Source organism: Salvelinus namaycush, chromosome 1, assembly GCF_016432855.1.
Source record: "Salvelinus namaycush isolate Seneca chromosome 1, SaNama_1.0, whole genome shotgun sequence".
In the NCBI taxonomy this organism is placed as follows: Eukaryota; Metazoa; Chordata; class Actinopteri; order Salmoniformes; family Salmonidae; genus Salvelinus; species Salvelinus namaycush.
Window position 1 is genome coordinate 5,178,396 of NC_052307.1, and position 19,006 is coordinate 5,197,401.

Genomic DNA, 19,006 nt, shown 5'->3' on the forward strand with positions numbered 1-19,006 from the left:
GGGGCGGTGTGTCACACCATCATCGGACTGAGCTTGTTGTTATTGCAGGCAAACTCAACTCTGTGCGTTACAGGGAAGACTTCCTCCTCCCTCATGTGGTACCCTTCCTGCAGGCTCATCCTGACATGACCCTCCAGCATGAAAATGCCACCAGCCATACTGCTCGTTCTGTGTGTGATTTCCTGCAAGACAGGAATGTCAGTGTTCTGCCATGGCCAGCGAAGACCCCAGATCTCAATCCCATTGAGCACTTCTGGTACCTGTTGGATCGGAGGGTGAGGGCTAGGGCCATTCCCCCCAGAAATGTCTGGTGCCTTGGTGGAAAAGTGGGGTAACATCTCACAGCAAGAACTGGCAAATGGTACATCTGTGTATGCATGTATGTATGTATGCACACATACACTACCGTTCAAAAGTTTGGGGTCACTTAGAAATGTCCTTGTTTTTGTCGATTAAAATAACATCAAATTGATCAGAAATACAGTGACATTGTTAATGTAGTAAATGACTATCGTAGCTGGAAACAGCAGATTTTTTATGGAATATCTACATAGGCGTACAGAGGTCCATTATCCGCAACCATCACTCCTGTGTTCCAATGGCACGTTGTGTAAGCTAATCCAAGTTTATCATTTTAAAAGGCTAATTGATCATTAGAAAACCCTTTTGCAAAAATGAAGGCTATTCCATGCGAGAAATTGCCAAGGAACTGAAGATCTCGTACAACGCTGTGTACTACTCCCTTCATTAAACAGCTCAAACCAGAATAGAAAAAGGAGCGGGAGGCCCCGGTGCACAACTGAGCAAGAGGACAAGTACATTAGAATGTCTAGTTTGAGAAACAGACGCCTCACAAGTCCTCAACTGGCAGCTTCATTAAATAGTACCCACAAAATACCAGTCTCAACGTCAACAGTGAAGAGGCGACTCCGGGATGCTGTCCTTCTAGGCAGAGTTCCTTTGTCCAGTGTCTGTGTTCTTTTACCCATCTTAATCTTTTATTTTTATTGGCCAGTCTGAGATATGGCTTTTTCTTTGCAACTTTCGCCTAGAAGGCCAGCATCCCGGAGTCACCTCTTCACTGTTGACCCCTGCCATACCACAGCGAACCCATAGGGGACCCCCGGTTGAATTTTTATTTATTTATTTAACCTTTATTTAACCAGGTAGGCAAGTTGAGAACAAGTTCTCATTTACAATTGCGACCTGGTCAAGATCAAGCAAAGCACTTCGACACATTCAACAACAGTTACACACAAAAAAAAAAACTATATTCCTTGACTATAGGAATAAGGGTGTCATTTCGTACGCAGCCAATCAGTTTGTTGATCCCATATCCAATCAAGACCATTACATTCAAAGACAAGGATATCTTGAATATTATCATATCTTCTATCAGAAAAAATGTGTAAAGTCATGAGATTACGTGAAATTCAACTGGCACTGGTCTTACCTGCTGGAAGGCTTGGTGGGACATGGGCGTCATCATTTTCGCGTCCATTTTCCTGGGCCGTCCCTTTTTCCTCTTCTCTACCTGGTTGTCCCCTCCGTCCACGTCTAGGGCCTTCCGCTTCTCCACCTGGTTGTCCCCTCCGTCCACGTCTAGGGCCTTCCTCTTCTCCAACTGGTTGTCCCCTCCATCCATGTCGAGGGCTTTCCTCTTGGTGAAGGAGGGGGACTTCACCACAGCCATCTTGTCCTCGCTGTCGCTGCTCGTCTCATCCTTGAGCTCCTTGTAAGTGCTGCTGTCTTTCACTCTACAACAGGAGGACAACCACAGAAATAGACTCACAATTTGTTCCATTAACCCATGCCCAATCGCCTTAGTAGTGTTTCCCTATATATGATCATAGGCGAAACAATGCTTGGTAATATTGAATTTATTAACTTTTTTGTAAGTGGGGTTGAATTGTGTGTTGAGCCCAATTTGAATGATGTACTTCCTACCCTATTTCCAGGTTAACTTATGGCTGGGGGGCAGTATTGAGTAGCTTGGATGAATAAGGTGCCCAGAGTAAACTGCCTGCTACTCAGGCCAAGAAGCTAAGATATGCATAGTATTAGTAGATTTGGACAGAAAACACTCTGAAGTTTCTAAAACTGTTTGAATGATGTCTGTGAGTATAACAGAACTCAAATGGAAGGCAAAAACCAGAGAAAAAATCCAACCAGGAAGTGGGAAATCTGAGGTTTGTAGTTTTTCAACTCTTTGCCTATCCAAGATAGTGTAAATGTGATCCGTGCACTTCCTAAGGCTTCCACTAGATGTCAACAGTCTTTAGAACCTTGTTTGAGGCCCTCTACTGTGAAGGAGGAGAGATGAGAGCTGTTTCAACCAGAGGTCTGGCAGGGTGCCATGAGCTCAGTCTCGGGCGCTCCCGTGAGAGTTAGTTGCGTTCCATTGCATTTCTAAAGACAAAGGAATTCTCCGGTTGAAACATTGAAGATTTCTGTTAAAAACATCCTAAAGATTGATTCTATACATCGTTTGACATGTTTCTACGAACTGTAATGGAACTTTTTGACTTTTCATCTGGCCTGCGCCTCATGAATTTGGATTTGTGAACTGAAGTCGCGAACAAAAAGGAGGTATTTGAACATAAATTATGGACTTTATCGAACAAAACAAACATTTATTGTGGAACTGGGATACCTGGGAGTGCATTCTGATAAAGATCATCAAAGGTAAGTGAATATTTATAATGCTATTTCTGACTTCTGTTGACTTCACAACATGGCGGGTACCTGTATAGCTTGTTTTTGTGTCTGAGCGCCGTACTCAGATTATTGCATGGTGTGCTTTTTCCGTAAAGTTTTTTTGAAATCTGATACAGCGGTTGCATTAAGGAGAAGTGGATCTATAATTCCATGTATAACACTTGTATTTTCATCAACATTTATGATGAGTATTTCTGTAAATTGATGTGGCTCTCTGCAAAATCACCGGATGTTTTGGAAGCAAAACATTACTGACCATAACGCGCCAATGTAAACTGAGATTTTTGGATATAAATAAGAACTTCATCGAACAAAACATACATGTATTGTGTAACATGAAGTCCTATGAGTGTCATCTGATGAAGATCATCAAAGGTTAGTGATTAATTTTATCTCTATTTTTGCTTTTTGTGACTCCTCTCTTTGGCTGGAAAAATGGCTATGTTTTTGATGTGACTAGTTGCTGACCTAAAATAATAGTTTGGTGTGCAAGGTCAACAAGGAAAAAACAAAATCAGAAAAATCTAGTTCAGTGAATAAAAAAAAGAAACTGGTCATCACTTAATAACATCTATTCCAAGAAGAAGTGTCAATCAAAGGTGGATTGCTCCGTTAAAAACAAGGCATTCAACCTGTTGTTTCTGTTGTGTTCATAGGAACATGAGTACGTCCTAAACTGATGATACTGTTTTATTTTTTCCATGTTCAGATAACAAGAATCTCAGATGTGGAATCGACCAATAACGTTCCAGCATTGTATGCCTCAAATCAGCAACTGTTGACTGATCATAAAGACTATTGGATAAGCTTGATGGTTCTGTTCCCTTACCTGTCTAGCGGGGTGAGTCCCGCCATGGAGATGGTGACCCCGGGCATGACCTTTGACCTCTCTGTGAACCTGGAGTCAAGGGCTTTCATCGGCTCCATCTTAGTGGAGGTGGTTAGGAGCAGGTTGGACTTCATGGATGTGGTGTTAAGAGACGAGGCCTGGGCCATGGCACCGGAAACACTGTCAGGAATGGAAAGAGAGGGAGAGCAAAATACTAAATTAAACAGGCCGGTAAGGGGGGGGTGGAAGCAGAGCAGGAGAGAAAGAGGGATGGAGAGGAGAGAATGGCAGAGAAGACTAGACAGACAACTGACCTGTCTTTGGCGTCATCTGGGGCCTTGCCCCCCAGTGGGGTGGATAGGGGGTCCAAATTGGAGGTGGCCGTGTTGGAGTCTGAGGAAAGCTGGGAGGTGAGCTGGCTGGCCGACCCAGGGAGGATGGGTACGCTGTTGAAGAGGGCTGGGGAGAAATCCCTGAGGATTCAAACAGAAACAGTGAGAGCTCAAACTAACAGAAATAAGAATATCCCCGTGGTAATATATTGATAATTATTTGTAAAATAACAGGTTTAGTTTATCTATTTCGAGGTAGCGTGTTAGCACGTAGGGAGCATCGATTGGTGTCACCTCGTTAGTAACTGTGTTACACCTGTAATGGCTTGTCCATCTTGTTAGTCGGTAGGTGTTTCACCCATGTTAGCATAGGTAATATTTAAGACTGGCTGGGCCAGTGCTCCAGTTGAGCGTGAGAGATGTTGGGAGAGCTATACTTCACGTCAGCTGAGGTGTGATTTTTGAGCTCAACCTTTTAAGTTTGAAAGAAGCCTGATTTGTTATGGTTTCCCCTGTTTGTTTTGCTCCATATTATTTTTACTCCCCATCCTAAGTTGTGTTTTAAAACTAATTCTGAGGCAAACCTAGTGGGCATCTATGGTGGGTCTTTCAGAACCTCTTACTAGTTGCTTTGCCAGTTTGCACCCACATGGGTACCTTTCAGAACCCTTTACTAGTTGCTTTGCCAGTTTGCACCCACATGGGTACCTTTCAGAACCCTTTACTAGTTGCTTTGCCAGTTTTCAGTTTGCACCCACATGGGTACCTTTCAGAACCCCTTTGTTTTGTTTATCAGTGATTTTCTTTGTCAGTTAAATTTGTTGTGAGCAACTTGTTGAGTTTGTCTTGTGGGAACATAACAAAATGGCGGCTTGTCCGGGATCCTCTTTGTCATGAGTATGGTAGTCACCTACTCTGAAGCTCTGTGGGGTCCAGATATTTTAGTATTAAAAATACACTTTTGTGGTAGAGTTTGTGTCACCGGAATCCACCCTGAGAGGGTTATAAGATTGGCGGAATAATTTAGAAAGAAAGAAACACAGGTTTATAAAAAAATAAAGCCACAGACTAAGTTTGTGGAGCATTTGTGGAAATCCCTACATGGGAGATGCTATCTAAATGTACGAAGAATCTACTCGTCATCGCAAAGCATTATGACATCAAAGTTGCACATGCAGACTCAAAAGCAGTAGTCAAAAAGTCTATACTGCTTTAGTGGAGGAGGAAATCCTACCGGAGAGGGAGGATGATGAAAAGGGTCTTACGGGTGGTAGAGTACACCCCATTGAGGGAGGACGGTGAAAATGTATTTTTTATTTTTACGCTTGGTAGCGTACACCCCATAGACATACAATTGAGGTAGTATTAAAGGCAACATGGTAACAGAAATTAGAGTTGGAGGACAAGGAAAGACAAGATGAGCGTGCAGCCAAATGATAAGAACACACAGCCAGACTAGAACAAGAAGAAAGTGCCCATGCCATTTGATTGAAAGAGATCAATCTGGAAGTACTCCCAATCCAGTCAGGCCATCCTACACCCTCAACAGAGTTTGATCTAGGACGGAACAACCGACTTGTACCGCTTTTCAACGAAAAGGAGGTGGATGTATATTTGACTGTGTTTGAGTGGATTGCCACATCCCTAAAATGGCCGCAAGGTATTTGGTCACTGCTCCTCCAAAATGTTCTTGTGGGAAAGGCTCGAAGGTCGTGCTAAATCCTGTCGTTTGAAAGTAACCCAGACTAGAGGAACCTGATGGGTTATCAGAAAGGTACCCTAGAATATTCCCAGCGTGTTCCGTTACACGTGCTATGTCTAAAAATGTCACTGGGAGCAAGTCTAGTGTTAAGGAGAACGTCAGCGATCGCACTATATTTAATCTGTCCCAGACATTTATAGGTGATCCTGATTTAGCTAAACCTCCTGAGTTGACCTCTCCCTTGAAAACCCCAAAAGCTGAGCGGGTTCGTAGGACCGCTGAAGTAAGAGTTGACACTACAGTTGACACTTTGATGTCTAGGAAGCAGCAGCTGATTGCGGAATAGTAAAGATGTTTCCCTCTCCCCTCTTTTTGCTGAGATATGTCCAGAGGATTTTGATGAAGTTTGTGTGGGTTACTTTGACAGAGACGGTGTTCTAATGAGGAAATGGCGTTCTCGCGCCACTTCTGGGAAAGACGATTAGCTCAGTGTCTCTCAAAATTGTCGTTCCAGTTATACTTCGACAAGAGATACCGATGTTGGGTCATGATGGAAGTATGGCAAGCCATCTTGGGGGTCAACAAGACTTATGACAGTATTTTGTGTGACTTCTTCTGGTCTGAAACAGGATGATGCGGCTTACTGTAAATCCTGTCGTATTTGCCAGCGGAAGGGTAAACCGAACCAAGCTGTACCGGTTGTACCTTTGCAGCCTATTCCTGCTTTTGACGAACCTTTCAGCAGGGCTCTGGTGGACTGTGTTGGTCATTTGCCCAAAGCCAAGAGTTGTAACCACTTAACCATATTGTGTGCTGCCACTCATTCGCCTAAGGCCATTCCATTCAGGATCATCTCGGCTCCCAGTATTTTTAAGGCCCTGGTGAAATTATGCTCATCGTTTGGACTTCTGCAGGTAGCGCAGGTGGAGCAAGGATCGAATTTCATGTCAAAGGTCTTCCAGCAAATGCTACAACAGTTGGGCCTAACCCATTGCCCCTCTAGTGCCTACCACCCAGAGTATCAAGGTGCTCTTGAGAGATTTCATCAGACTTTGAAGTCTATGTTGAGAGCTTACTGAGCAAGCTTGTCCAACAAAAATATAGGATATATTTGTTGTCTTAAGGGGGAAGGTGTTAAAGGTTTTGTTTTCTTCATTTATGTTTTGAGGATGGACTTTAGCACGTATAGCTCATTAGTGCGTAGGGCACGACGATTGGTGTCACCTCGTTAGTCAGTATGGGTTACACTTGTGCTGGTTTCCATCTCGTTAGTGGGAAGGTGTTTCACCTGTGCTGGCCAAGGTGCTATGCAAGTGTGGCTGGTCCAGTTCTTCAGTTGTCTTGACAGATGTGGAGGGTCCAGTTCTTCAGTTGTCTTAACAGATGTGGAGGGTCCAGTTCTTCAGTTGTCTTGACAGATGTGGAGGGTCCAGTTCTTCAGTTGTCTTAACAGATGTGGAGGGTCCAGTTCTTCAGTTGTCTTAACAGATGTGGAGGGTCCAGTTCTTCAGTTGTCTTAACAGATGTGGAGGGTCCAGTTCTTCAGTTGTCTTAACAGATGTGGAGGGTCCAGTTCTTCAGTTGTCTTGACAGATGTGGAGGGTCCAGTTCTTCAGTTGTCTTGACAGATGTGGAGGGTCCAGTTCTTCAGTTGTCTTGACAGATGTGGAGGGTCCAGTTCTTCAGTTGTCTTGACAGATGTGGAGGGTCCAGTTCTTCAGTTGTCTTGACAGATGTGGAGGGTCCAGTTCTTCAGTTGTCTTGACAGATGTGGAGGGTCCAGTTCTTCAGTTGTCTTGACAGATGTGGAGGGTTAACGCCTTTAGTTGGCTCTCCCTAGTTAATTTCTAGAAAAACATTCCTTAGTCCGATTTTGTTTTGCTCTACCTTTTAGGTTTGCTTCCTGTCTATGTGGGTTTGCTTCCTGTCTTTTAGGTTTGCTTCCTGTCTATGTGGGTTTGCTTCCTGTCTTTTAGGTTTGCTTCCTGTCTATGTGGGTTTGCTTCCTGTCTATGTGGATTTGCTTCCTGTCTTTTAGGTTTGCTTCCTGTCTATGTAGGTTTGCTTCCTGTCTATGTGGGTTTTTCGTTTGTTTACCTCTTCTTGGGCAAATTTAGTGGGTGTCTTTTAGGTCCCGGTTGTTGTTGCTAGTCAACTTTCTGTGGACACCACCATGAGTGTCTTTCAGAACCCCTCCTGAAATCCCACCTGTTTTGTTGATTGTCAGTGACTGTTCGAGCGACATGATGTGCTTTTCTAGCTGGGGAACGTAACAAATGTATGAAATTGTATGTCATTTGGCTTAAAATGTATTTGCATGTTTTTAACATTGAAGGAAAAAAATGAATCCCAAAATAAACGTATTAAAAACAAAAAAGAATGAATCTTGTCTTTTAAAATGAGTTCTACAGTATAACTGCTTTGTTTGATGGAGGAAGGGCTCATTGTAATTTCTGGAATAGAATAAATGGAAAGGTGTATCAGAGGTGTATGAGTTACCCTGTGTCGAGCTGGGCGATGCAGAGAGGAGTAATCCTCCTCCTGCCGTCCGCGGTCCTTGTCTCAACCTGTTTCTTCAACAGGTTCTAGGAGAAGAAAATAAATATCCATGGTAAGACACCATTCAAGACCATTAAAACATGTGCAAGGCCACAGAATACATGACAACATCATAGCAACTCATCTCTATGTCCATTTGTCTTGTTAACAAATGAGAGCTGTTTTCATATTTTACTTCAGTCTTTTTTCCCACATGTTTTATTCCTTCAGTTATATCTGATCTGGTCCCGTATTTACAAAGCAGAAGTGCTGATCTAGGATCATTAAAATCAAAAAGGACCTAGACCTGATCCTAGATCTTGTGCCGTGTGTATCAAGCACCTAAAAGCAGGAGTGCTGATATAGGATCAGTTTATCCTTTTAGATCACAATGAATACGACTATAAGGACAGATTATATCAACGTCTAAGACGTTTAAAGGGACAGTTCAGCATGACATTTGATACATGCTAAGAGGGAGATTGACTTACACGGGAAATGTATCCGCAAATGTTGCTAATCCTTGTCCATAGACAGCTTTCAAAGTAAGGAAACTAATATCTAAATATATATGTTAAATTACTGGAATATCTCTAACGAATACGGGCCCTGATATCTGCCTTTCAGGGAGAGCAAGTCTGTCGAAGGGGGCAAAACAAAGACAGAACTAGGGTTGCAAAATTCCCTGGTTTTCCAGACATTTCGATTGGAGGATTTCTCAGATTTCCTCGTAATTCCAGGAATCTTGCAACCAGGATATCTGCATTGGTGTTATGGTTTACATCAATAGGTTTATTGATTTCCTACATGCCTGTCATTTCATTACATCCCCTCAATGAAGCCAATGGATTCAAAATGTAGGGATATGACAAAAATACAATAAATGTAATTGTAAATCAAACAGCGGAGAGAACCGAACACCTGCAACATGGAGAACTAAGTGACAGCTATATTGGGCTGAGCATGTGTGCCTGACTCACATTATTGGACCGACCGGAACCATACTGTTCTGGCTTGGATATTTTCTTTTCACATTCATGTTCCGTTCCAGCAACTACGGAAGATGCATAACCAGGCCAGCCCTTTACAGCTTGGTTCGGCTTGGCCTGGTCAGCCTTTATAGTGTTAATCAAACTTGGCTGGGTCAGCCTTTATAGTGTTAATCAAACTTGGCTGGGTCAGCGTTTATAGTGTTGATCAAACTTGGCTGGGTCAGCCTTTATAGTGTTAATCAAACTTGGCTGGGTCAGGCTTTATAGTGTTAATCAAACTTGACTGGGTCAGCCTTTATAGTGTTGATCAAACTTGGCTGGGTCAGCCTTTATAGTGTTGATCAAACTTGGCTGGGTCAGCCTTTATAGTGTTGATCAAACTTGGCTGGGTCAGCCTTTATAGTGTTAATCAAACTTGGCTGGGTCAGGCTTTATAGTGTTGATCAAACTTGGCTGGGTCAGCCTTTATAGTGTTAATCAAACTTGGCTGGGTCAGCCTTTATAGTGTTGATCAAACTTGGCTGGGTCAGCCTTTATAGTGTTAATCAAACTTGGCTGGGTCAGCCTTTATAGTGTTAATCAAACTTGGCTGGGTCAGCCTTTATAGTGTTAATCAAACTTGGCTGGGTCAGCCTTTATAGTGTTGATCAAACTTGGCTGGGTCAGCCTTTATAGTGTTAATCAAACTTGGCTGGGTCAGCCTTTATAGTGTTGATCAAACTTGGCTGGGTCAGCCTTTATAGTGTTGATCAAACTTGGCTGGGTCAGCCTTTATAGTGTTAATCAAACTTGGCTGGGTCAGCCTTTATAGTGTTGATCAAACTTGGCTGGGTCAGCCTTTATAGTGTTGATCAAACTTGGCTGGGTCAGCCTTTATAGTGTTGATCAAACTTGGCTGGGTCAGCCTTTATAGTGTTGATCAAACTTGGCTGGGTCAGCCTTTATAGTGTTGATCAAACTTGGCTGGGTCAGCCTTTATAGTGTTGATCAAACTTGGCTGGGTCAGCCTTTATAGTGTTAATCAAACTTGGCTGGGTCAGGCTTTATAGTGTTAATCAAACTTGGCTGGGTCAGCCTTTATAGTGTTAATCAAACTTGGCTGGGTCAGCCTTTATAGTGTTGATCAAACTTGGCTGGGTCAGCCTTTATAGTGTTAATCAAACTTGGCTGGGTCAGCCTTTATAGTGTTAATCAAACTTGGCTGGGTCAGCCTTTATAGTGTTAATCAAACTTGGCTGGGTCAGCCTTTATAGTGTTGATCAAACTTGGCTGGGTCAGCCTTTATAGTGTTAATCAAACTTGGCTGGGTCAGCCTTTATAGTGTTGATCAAACTTGGCTGGGTCAGCCTTTATAGTGTTGATCAAACTTGGCTGGGTCAGCCTTTATAGTGTTAATCAAACTTGGCTGGGTCAGCCTTTATAGTGTTGATCAAACTTGGCTGGGTCAGCCTTTATAGTGTTGATCAAACTTGGCTGGGTCAGCCTTTATAGTGTTGATCAAACTTGGCTGGGTCAGCCTTTATAGTGTTGATCAAACTTGGCTGGGTCAGCCTTTATAGTGTTGATCAAACTTGGCTGGGTCAGCCTTTATAGTGTTGATCAAACTTGGCTGGGTCAGCCTTTATAGTGTTAATCAAACTTGGCTGGGTCAGGCTTTATAGTGTTAATCAAACTTGGCTGGGTCAGCCTTTATAGTGTTAATCAAACTTGGCTGGGTCAGCCTTTATAGTGTTGATCAAACTTGGCTGGGTCAGCCTTTATAGTGTTAATCAAACTTGGCTGGGTCAGCCTTTATAGTGTTGATCAAACTTGGCTGGGTCAGCCTTTATAGTGTTAATCAAACTTGGCTGGGTCAGCCTTTATAGTGTTAATCAAACTTGGCTGGGTCAGCCTTTATAGTGTTGATCAAACTTGGCTGGGTCAGCCTTTATAGTGTTAATCAAACTTGGCTGGGTCAGCCTTTATAGTGTTGATCAAACTTGGCTGGGTCAGCCTTTATAGTGTTGATCAAACTTGGCTGGGTCAGCCTTTATAGTGTTGATCAAACTTGGCTGGGTCAGCCTTTATAGTGTTGATCAAACTTGGCTGGGTCAGCCTTTATAGTGTTGATCAAACTTGGCTGGGTCAGCCTTTATAGTGTTGATCAAACTTGGCTGGGTCAGCCTTTATAGTGTTAATCAAACTTGGCTGGGTCAGCCTTTATAGTGTTGATCAAACTTGGCTGGGTCAGCCTTTATAGTGTTAATCAAACTTGGCTGGGTCAGCCTTTATAGTGTTGATCAAACTTGGCTGGGTCAGCCTTTATAGTGTTAATCAAACTTGGCTGGGTCAGCCTTTATAGTGTTGATCAAACTTGGCTGGGTCAGCCTTTATAGTGTTAATCAAACTTGGCTGGGTCAGCCTTTATAGTGTTGATCAAACTTGGCTGGGTCAGCCTTTATAGTGTTGATCAAACTTGGCTGGGTCAGCCTTTATAGTGTTGATCAAACTTGGCTGGGTCAGCCTTTATAGTGTTAATCAAACTTGGCTGGGTCAGCCTTTATAGTGTTGATCAAACTTGGCTGGGTCAGCCTTTATAGTGTTAATCAAACTTGGCTGGGTCAGCCTTTATAGTGTTAATCAAACTTGGCTGGGTCAGGCTTTATAGTGTTAATCAAACTTGGCTGGGTCAGCCTTTATAGTGTTAATCAAACTTGGCTGGGTCAGCCTTTATAGTGTTAATCAAACTTGGCTGGGTCAGCCTTTATAGTGTTAATCAAACTTGGCTGGGTCAGGCTTTATAGTGTTAATCAAACTTGGCTGGGTCAGGCTTTATAGTGTTAATCAAACTTGGCTGGGTCAGCCTTTATAGTGTTAATCAAACTTGGCTGGGTCAGGCTTTATAGTGTTAATCAAACTTGGCTGGGTCAGCCTTTATAGTGTTAATCAAACTTGGCTGGGTCAGCCTTTATAGTGTTAATCAAACTGTGGTGCTGTACTGGTCCTGCTCTGAGGTGCATTGTTGCCGTGCAGAGTAGGGTGAAGTTGCCCCTAGACGCTGATCTAGGGTCCATTTAGCAGATTCCCCACTAATGGGTAAGGTTAGGATTGGAGAGGGTAAGCTGATCCTAGATCTGTATTTATCAGGGTTGGGGTCAATTCCATTTAAATTCCAGTAAATTCCGAAAGTAAACCAAATTCCAATTCCAAATGTTCCTCGTTAAAAGCATTGAAGAGAATTGAAATTTCAGTCTACTATTTTGAATTTTCTCAAATTGACCCAAACCCTCATACCGGCCTGTCCTACCTTGCGGATGTCACCCCCCTGCCCTAGACGCTGATCTTGGGTCAGTTTTGCAGATTCCCCACGAATAGTTAGGATTGTGGGAGCTGATCCTAGATCTGTACCTAGGGGAAACTAGCTGGCCCATCCTACCTTGCGGATGTCCTCCAGGGACTCTCCATTGACCACACTGGTGAGTTTGTGGGCCTGGGCCTCGTGAGTCATCCTGTGGTTGGCCTGTTCCGCACGCTGCCTCTCCTGCTGGTACTTGAGCATCTCCGGGTTCTCGATGATGGTGGTGGAGAGTTGGGCCTCGGTGGTGATGGCCAGGCTCTTACCATAGATGTTCTGGTGGATGGCATTCTGGACGGAGGAGTGTTAGCTAGCTAGAAGATCATCTCATAATCCACTAGACAAATATCTTATAGCTCTGGGGGGAGTTTCTTGAAAGCTAACGTGACGGCCCAGTGGCCAAAGCAGGGGGAGAAAAAGTATATGTGAACTGAAATTTGCTAAACTAAGCACTTTGCAGTTCTACAAGTGTTCTGGGTTGTTGTGAGAAATATAATTGCCACCTTCGCTGTAAAGCTTTTGGGGGAAACTTTATATTTACAGAGAATGTACAGAAAGAGGGAATTGAAGTTGTGGTATTGACCCCAACACTGGTTGGGTCACGTCAAAGGACATTAGCAGTTTGGCTGACCTTCTCGTCCTCGTTGAGGGGGTCCCCGAGCTCGTCCTGAGAGAAGTTGAGGTATGCCACTGTACCGTCCATGGAGCACACCAAGATACCCAGCCCATTCAGGGTCCTAAGTGGAGCAGGAAGCGAAACGCCACCACACACTGTAACTAACAGCGTTCCCACCCGTATCTCCATACACTTTGAAAGAAAACTAATATCATCAAACCCAGGCTAAGAAACAGACTATCAGTCTCTAAAGACATGTATTATATGTCAAAGTAGATTCATTCAGTGAGGGGGGGTGGGGGGGAAGATGGAGGGAGGAGGTGCTCTCACCATGAGATGTCCATGATGGATTTATCAAACAGGTCGTGGATGACCACTAGAGGGCGCTTCAGAGACGTCAGCTGAAAATGGAGAGGTATGCCCACACAAAACAGAGTTGGTACAGTTCATTATAGATCTGTCAAATATGTTTTGGGGGATTCTACAGACATTCACATGTACACATACTGCTGTCAAGACACATTGATGGAGGGTGGGTCTCACTATCCGTCTAAAATGTGTGAATAGATTAGATGCAATTAAAACAATCAATACAACAAAAACAAGAAAACCGATTTTTTTTGCTAGTGGATATGTCCGTTTGAATGAGGTATGAAGGATAAACATCTGACAAATCCTGTACACAAACCAGGTCCCCCAGTGTCCAGTCTGGAGCGTGAAGTCACAAGCGTAGCAACCTAGCGCTGCCAAAAGCCCTGGTTTGCTCTAGAAAGCCTACGTAAATTCTGATCGCAAGAACGGCCAAACCAAATAAATGTAGGGGCCCTTGTTTTGGGCTCTGAAAGGAATTGATTATGATCAAGTTCGATCCCCACGTGAATTATTTTAAAGTTCGCTACGAATCAAGATATTTAATTAAATAGCGATCTATTCTGACTACTACATTTGTCATCATACAGGACCACATACTGACATAGACCAATCACGGGCCAGCAGGCTACGAGGAGGCTCCAGGTTGATGAAAATGACTACATCAACCATGATCCTTGCACTTCAAATACTTAATGCGCCATCGGGAGTTTTCCATAGGAATACGTGGATGACATCAAAGCTATCACTATCTACTGGTTGTAATGTCTATGACTTAGAACGATGGTTCTTACCCAAACGGAGAGAGAGCGGTCTTTGCTTCCCACAGCACAGCAGCAGTAGGGACAGCTGGGCTTGGGAGAACTCCCATTCCTCTGTTTCTTTTTGAAGATTTTGGGGTTGAATTTCTGAGAGAGAGAGAGGAGAAGTGATTGGGAGCCTGAGGGATAAGAGTGATTCTAGAGCTGAAATGCCATCCCAATTGTGCCCTCTCTAAGTTTATGTCAGCGTCTGCAAGCTTGTGGAAGGATCTTTCCTCCAAACTTGTTTAATAACAGCATGTTGTGACAACACGCTTTGGAAAGTGTTTTGCACATAAAGCATTATTACTCAGATTCCTAGTCAATATCCACTATCACCATTACAAGAATAAGAGTGTTTACCAGAAAGCCTAACATGTAAGTTCTCAGTGCAATGTACAAAAATACAAAATCAATAATATGTTGTAAGGGATTTCAGGTGGAGTCCAAAAGAAGAAAGAATCCATTAACGTTATTCATTGTCCACAGAAAAGGACTGGCCACTCCTCTGAGCCTGGTTCCTCTCTAGGTTTCTGCCTCTGGCCACCCCTAAGCCTGGTTCCTCCCTAGGTTTCTTCCTTGGTTCCTGCCTCTGGCCCCCCCTCTGAGCCTGGTTCCTCTCTAGGTTTCTGCCTCTGGCCACCCCTAAGTCTGGTTCCTCCCTAGGTTTCTTCCTTGGTTCCTGCCTCTGGCCACCCCTCTGAGCCTGGTTCCTCTGTAAGTTCGTGCCTTCCAGGGAGTTTTTTCCTAGCCACTGTGCTCTGCGTTGCTTGCTGTTTGGGGGTTTAAGGTAGGTTTTAAGCTGGATATCTGTGACAGGTGCTAATGTAAAAAGGACGTTATAAAATACATTTGACTGATTGATCACTGGCCCTCACCACAACAGTGACAGCCTTGCGGTGGCCCACAAAGTCCATGTTGGTCTTCCAGCCGTCCCTCTCAATGATCTGAGCGGTGGGCCCTGAGTTGTTCATAGCGTGGGCTGACACCAGGTACTGTCCGTCGGGAGACCAGCTGAGACGCAGCACGTGGGTGGTCCCTCCACACTGGTCAACAACACAGAGAGGAGCAGAGAACAGGGAGTTAGGGCAACAGAAATGACAGACATCAATCCTGAGAAGGGAGAGTGACAGCTCGGGTCTCCTCAATAGGAACTAAATAGAAGCAAACGGGCCGAAAAGTGAAGAGACATTCCTGAATTTGTCGAATAGTATAAAAATAATAATAAGGTGGGTGCTATTTCACACATGTACAAGTGTGTATTATACATGTGTGGATTTGACATTTGTTTTTTTGCATATCCCACTCCCCCCGAGACGACCTCGGAAAGTGGGGTCACGGCCAGGGATCAGTCAATATTGACGGCGACCGTTATGTTGACAGTCGTGCGCCTGTGGGCACATCTCATTTTTTGTTGCAAAACATTTACCATCGCAAAGTGATTTGCTACAGTTGGCACTGACGAATACACCCCAACTGTGTTGTGTGGAGGGTTGTCAGCTTGGCAGAGTGGAGCTCACCTCGTTGAAGGGCTTGGTGACGTTGGTCTCCTGCTGCCAGTCCATGGTCCTCCACACCTTCAGGCTGTGGTCGTCAGCCTGGGAGGCGATGTACTTCCCTACAGGGTCCCACGTCAGCCCCTTCACCAGGCCTGTGTGGCCCTTCAGCGACGCCACTATCTCTGGAGGGAAGATGAACAAGGAAGGTTGTGAGAAATAACTCACAAATACACACAAAAAAACGGTGGGTGTCGTTTGGCTCGCACCTGGGAATTTGCGGGCATTCCAGATCACAATGGTGTTGTCCACACTGCAGGAGGCTAACCACACGTCGTGAGGGGACCACGCCACATCCATCACATCTGAAAACACAGACGGGATGTGCCCAAAGGCAAACGACTGTCAATGTAATGTAGAGCATTATCTGAGCTGTGAGCAGTCCATCTTTCCATAGAGCAGACAACTTACCCCCTGTGTGATTTCTCAGTATGGTCACACAGCGCCACTGCTCCACGTTGGCCAATTTACTGCTCGACCCAAATACAGTACTCGGTCCAATGAAGCTGTTCAAGTGAACACAGAAAATCAAAGATCACTTACATCAGGGGTGTCAAACTCGTTCCATGGAGGGCCTAGTGACTGCTGTTTTTAGGTTTCTCCTTTCCTTACTAATAAGTGACCTTAATTTGTTAAGCAAGTACAAGGGAGGAGAGAAACCCCGCAGACACCCGGCTCTCTAGGGGAATGACTTTGATGCGTGTGACTTACATGGTGAGTTGCAATGGCACAATATTACAGGAAAATATCAACCAAACACAGCATGTAATTAGGTGGGAGTATGTTACATACGCAGCTCTCTTCCACACCATGACCAGCTTGTCATCTCCTCCGGAGGCCAGGTAAAGCCCAGTGTTTGACCAGCGGACACAGTTCACACAGGCTAGAAAAGAGAAATCAACACAGCACCTGTTTTAGTTCAAACAGAAGTGATCCACTGCTTGTAGTGTTCAGTGAATTTGCCCCTAGACGCTGATCTTGAGACAGTTTTGCATTTCCCCCACTAATGGTTAAGGTTAGGATTGGGAGAGGGTGAAACTTCACCCCCAGAGAACCTCTTGTATGCAGTTTTTTTTGGTCAGATTAAAAACACGCCGGAATAAGGTTTGTCTCTATTGTCAGTCAGATCTGCGCAGCAGACATATGGTTCGTCTCTATTTTCAGTCAGATCTGAGCAGCAGACATATGGTTCGTCTCCCTATTGTCAGTCAGATCTGAGCAGCAGACATATGGTTCGTGTCCTATTGTCAGTCAGATCTGAGCAGCAGACATATGGTTCGTCTCTATTGTCAGTCAGATCTGAGCAGCAGACATATGGTTCGTCTCCCTATTGTCAGTCAGATCTGAGCAGCAGACATATGGTTCGTATCCTATTGTCAGTCAGATCTGAGCAGCAGACATATGGTTCGTCTCTATTGTCAGTCAGATCTGAGCAGCAGACATATGGTTCGTCTCCCTATTGTCAGTCAGATCTGAGCAGCAGACATATGGTTCGTATCCTATTGTCAGTCAGATCTGAGCAGCAGACATATGGTTCGTCTCTATTGTCAGTCAGATCTGAGCAGCAGACATATGGTTCGTCTCCCTATTGTCAGTCAGATCTGAGCAGCAGACATATGGTTCGTATCCTATTGTCAGTCAGATCTGAGCAGCAGACATATGGTTCGTCTCTATTGTCAGTCAGATCTGAGCAGCAGACATATGGTTCGTATCCTATTGTCAGTCAGATCTGAGCAGCAGACATATGGTTCGTCTCTATTGTCAGTCAGATCTGAGCAGCAGACATATGGTTCGTCTCCCTATTTTCAGTCAGATCTGAGCAGCAGACATATGGTTCGTCTCTATTGTCAGTCAGATCTGAGCAGCAGACATATGGTTCGTCTCTATTGTCAGTCAGATCTGAGCAGCAGACATATGGTTCGTCTCCCTATTTTCAGTCAGATCTGAGCAGCAGACATATGGTTCGTCTCTCTATTGTCAGTCAGATCTGAGCAGCAGACATATGGTTCGTCTCTATTTTCAGTCAGATCTGAGCAGCAGACACATGGTTCGTCTCCCTATTGTCAGTCAGATCTGAGCAGCAGACATATGGTTCGTATCCTATTGTCAGTCAGATCTGAGCAGCAGACATATGGTTCGTCTCTATTGTCAGTCAGATCTGAGCAGCAGACATATGGTTCGTCTCCCTATTTTCAGTCAGATCTGAGCAGCAGACATATGGTTCGTCTCTATTGTCAGTCAGATCTGAGCAGCAGACATATGGTTCGTCTCTATTGTCAGTCAGATCTGAGCAGCAGACATATGGTTCGTATCCTATTGTCACTCAGATCTGAGCAGCAGACATATGGTTCGTCTCCCTATTTTCAGTCAGATCTGAGCAGCAGACATATGGTTCGTCTCCCTATTTTCAGTCAGATCTGAGCAGCAGACATATGGTTCGTCTCTATTGTCAGTCAGATCTGAGCAGCAGACATATGGTTCGTCTCCCTATTGTCAGTCAGATCTGAGCAGCAGACATATGGTTCGTCTCTATTTTCAGTCAGACCTGAGCAGCAGACATATGGTTTGTCTCTATTGTCAGTCAGACCTGAGCAGCAGACATATGGTTCGTATCCTATTGTCACTCAGATCTGCGCAGCAGACATATGGTTCGTCTCTATTTTCAGTCAGATCTGAGCAGCAGACATATGGTTCGTCTCCCTATTGTCAGTCAGATCTGAGCAGCAGACATATGGTTCGTCTCTATTTTCAGTCAGATCTGAGCAGCAGACATATGGTTCGTCTCCCTATTGTCAGTCAGATCTGAGCAGCAGACATATGGTTTGTGTCCTATTGTCAGTCAGATCTGAGCAGCAGACATATGGTTCGTCTCTATTTTCAGTCAGATCTGAGCAGCAGACATATGGTTCGTCTCCCTATTGTCAGTCAGATCTGAGCAGCAGACATATGGTTCGTATCCTATTGTCAGTCAGATCTGAGCAGCAGACATATGGTTCGTCTCTATTTTCAGTCAGATCTGAGCAGCAGACATATGGTTCGTCTCCCTATTGTCAGTCAGATCTGAGCAGCAGACATATGGTTCGTCTCCCTATTGTCAGTCAGATCTGAGCAGCAGACATATGGTTCGTCTCTATTGTCAGTCAGATCTGAGCAGCAGACATATGGTTTGTCTCTATTTTCAGTCAGATCTGAGCAGCAGACATATGGTTCGTCTCCCTAT

The 19,006-nt window shown here is 44.2% G+C and overlaps 1 protein-coding gene across 1 annotated transcript in view; it reads right to left on the bottom strand.

The window, feature by feature from the left end:
• LOC120028456 (protein HIRA) overlaps positions 1 to 19,006 on the bottom strand; it is a 40,941-nt gene that overhangs the window by 20,643 nt on the left and 1,292 nt on the right. The window contains exons 4-16 of the mRNA XM_038974000.1: positions 16,579 to 16,669; positions 16,198 to 16,292; positions 15,996 to 16,091; positions 15,751 to 15,911; positions 15,109 to 15,276; positions 14,225 to 14,338; positions 13,392 to 13,462; positions 13,077 to 13,182; positions 12,527 to 12,736; positions 8,081 to 8,166; positions 3,862 to 4,020; positions 3,548 to 3,727; positions 1,454 to 1,757 (exon numbers count right to left, since the gene is read on the bottom strand). Of these exons, the coding sequence (XP_038829928.1) occupies positions 1,454 to 1,757; positions 3,548 to 3,727; positions 3,862 to 4,020; positions 8,081 to 8,166; positions 12,527 to 12,736; positions 13,077 to 13,182; positions 13,392 to 13,462; positions 14,225 to 14,338; positions 15,109 to 15,276; positions 15,751 to 15,911; positions 15,996 to 16,091; positions 16,198 to 16,292; positions 16,579 to 16,669 (1,841 nt within the window). The remainder of the gene's footprint in view (positions 1 to 1,453; positions 1,758 to 3,547; positions 3,728 to 3,861; positions 4,021 to 8,080; positions 8,167 to 12,526; positions 12,737 to 13,076; positions 13,183 to 13,391; positions 13,463 to 14,224; positions 14,339 to 15,108; positions 15,277 to 15,750; positions 15,912 to 15,995; positions 16,092 to 16,197; positions 16,293 to 16,578; positions 16,670 to 19,006) is intronic.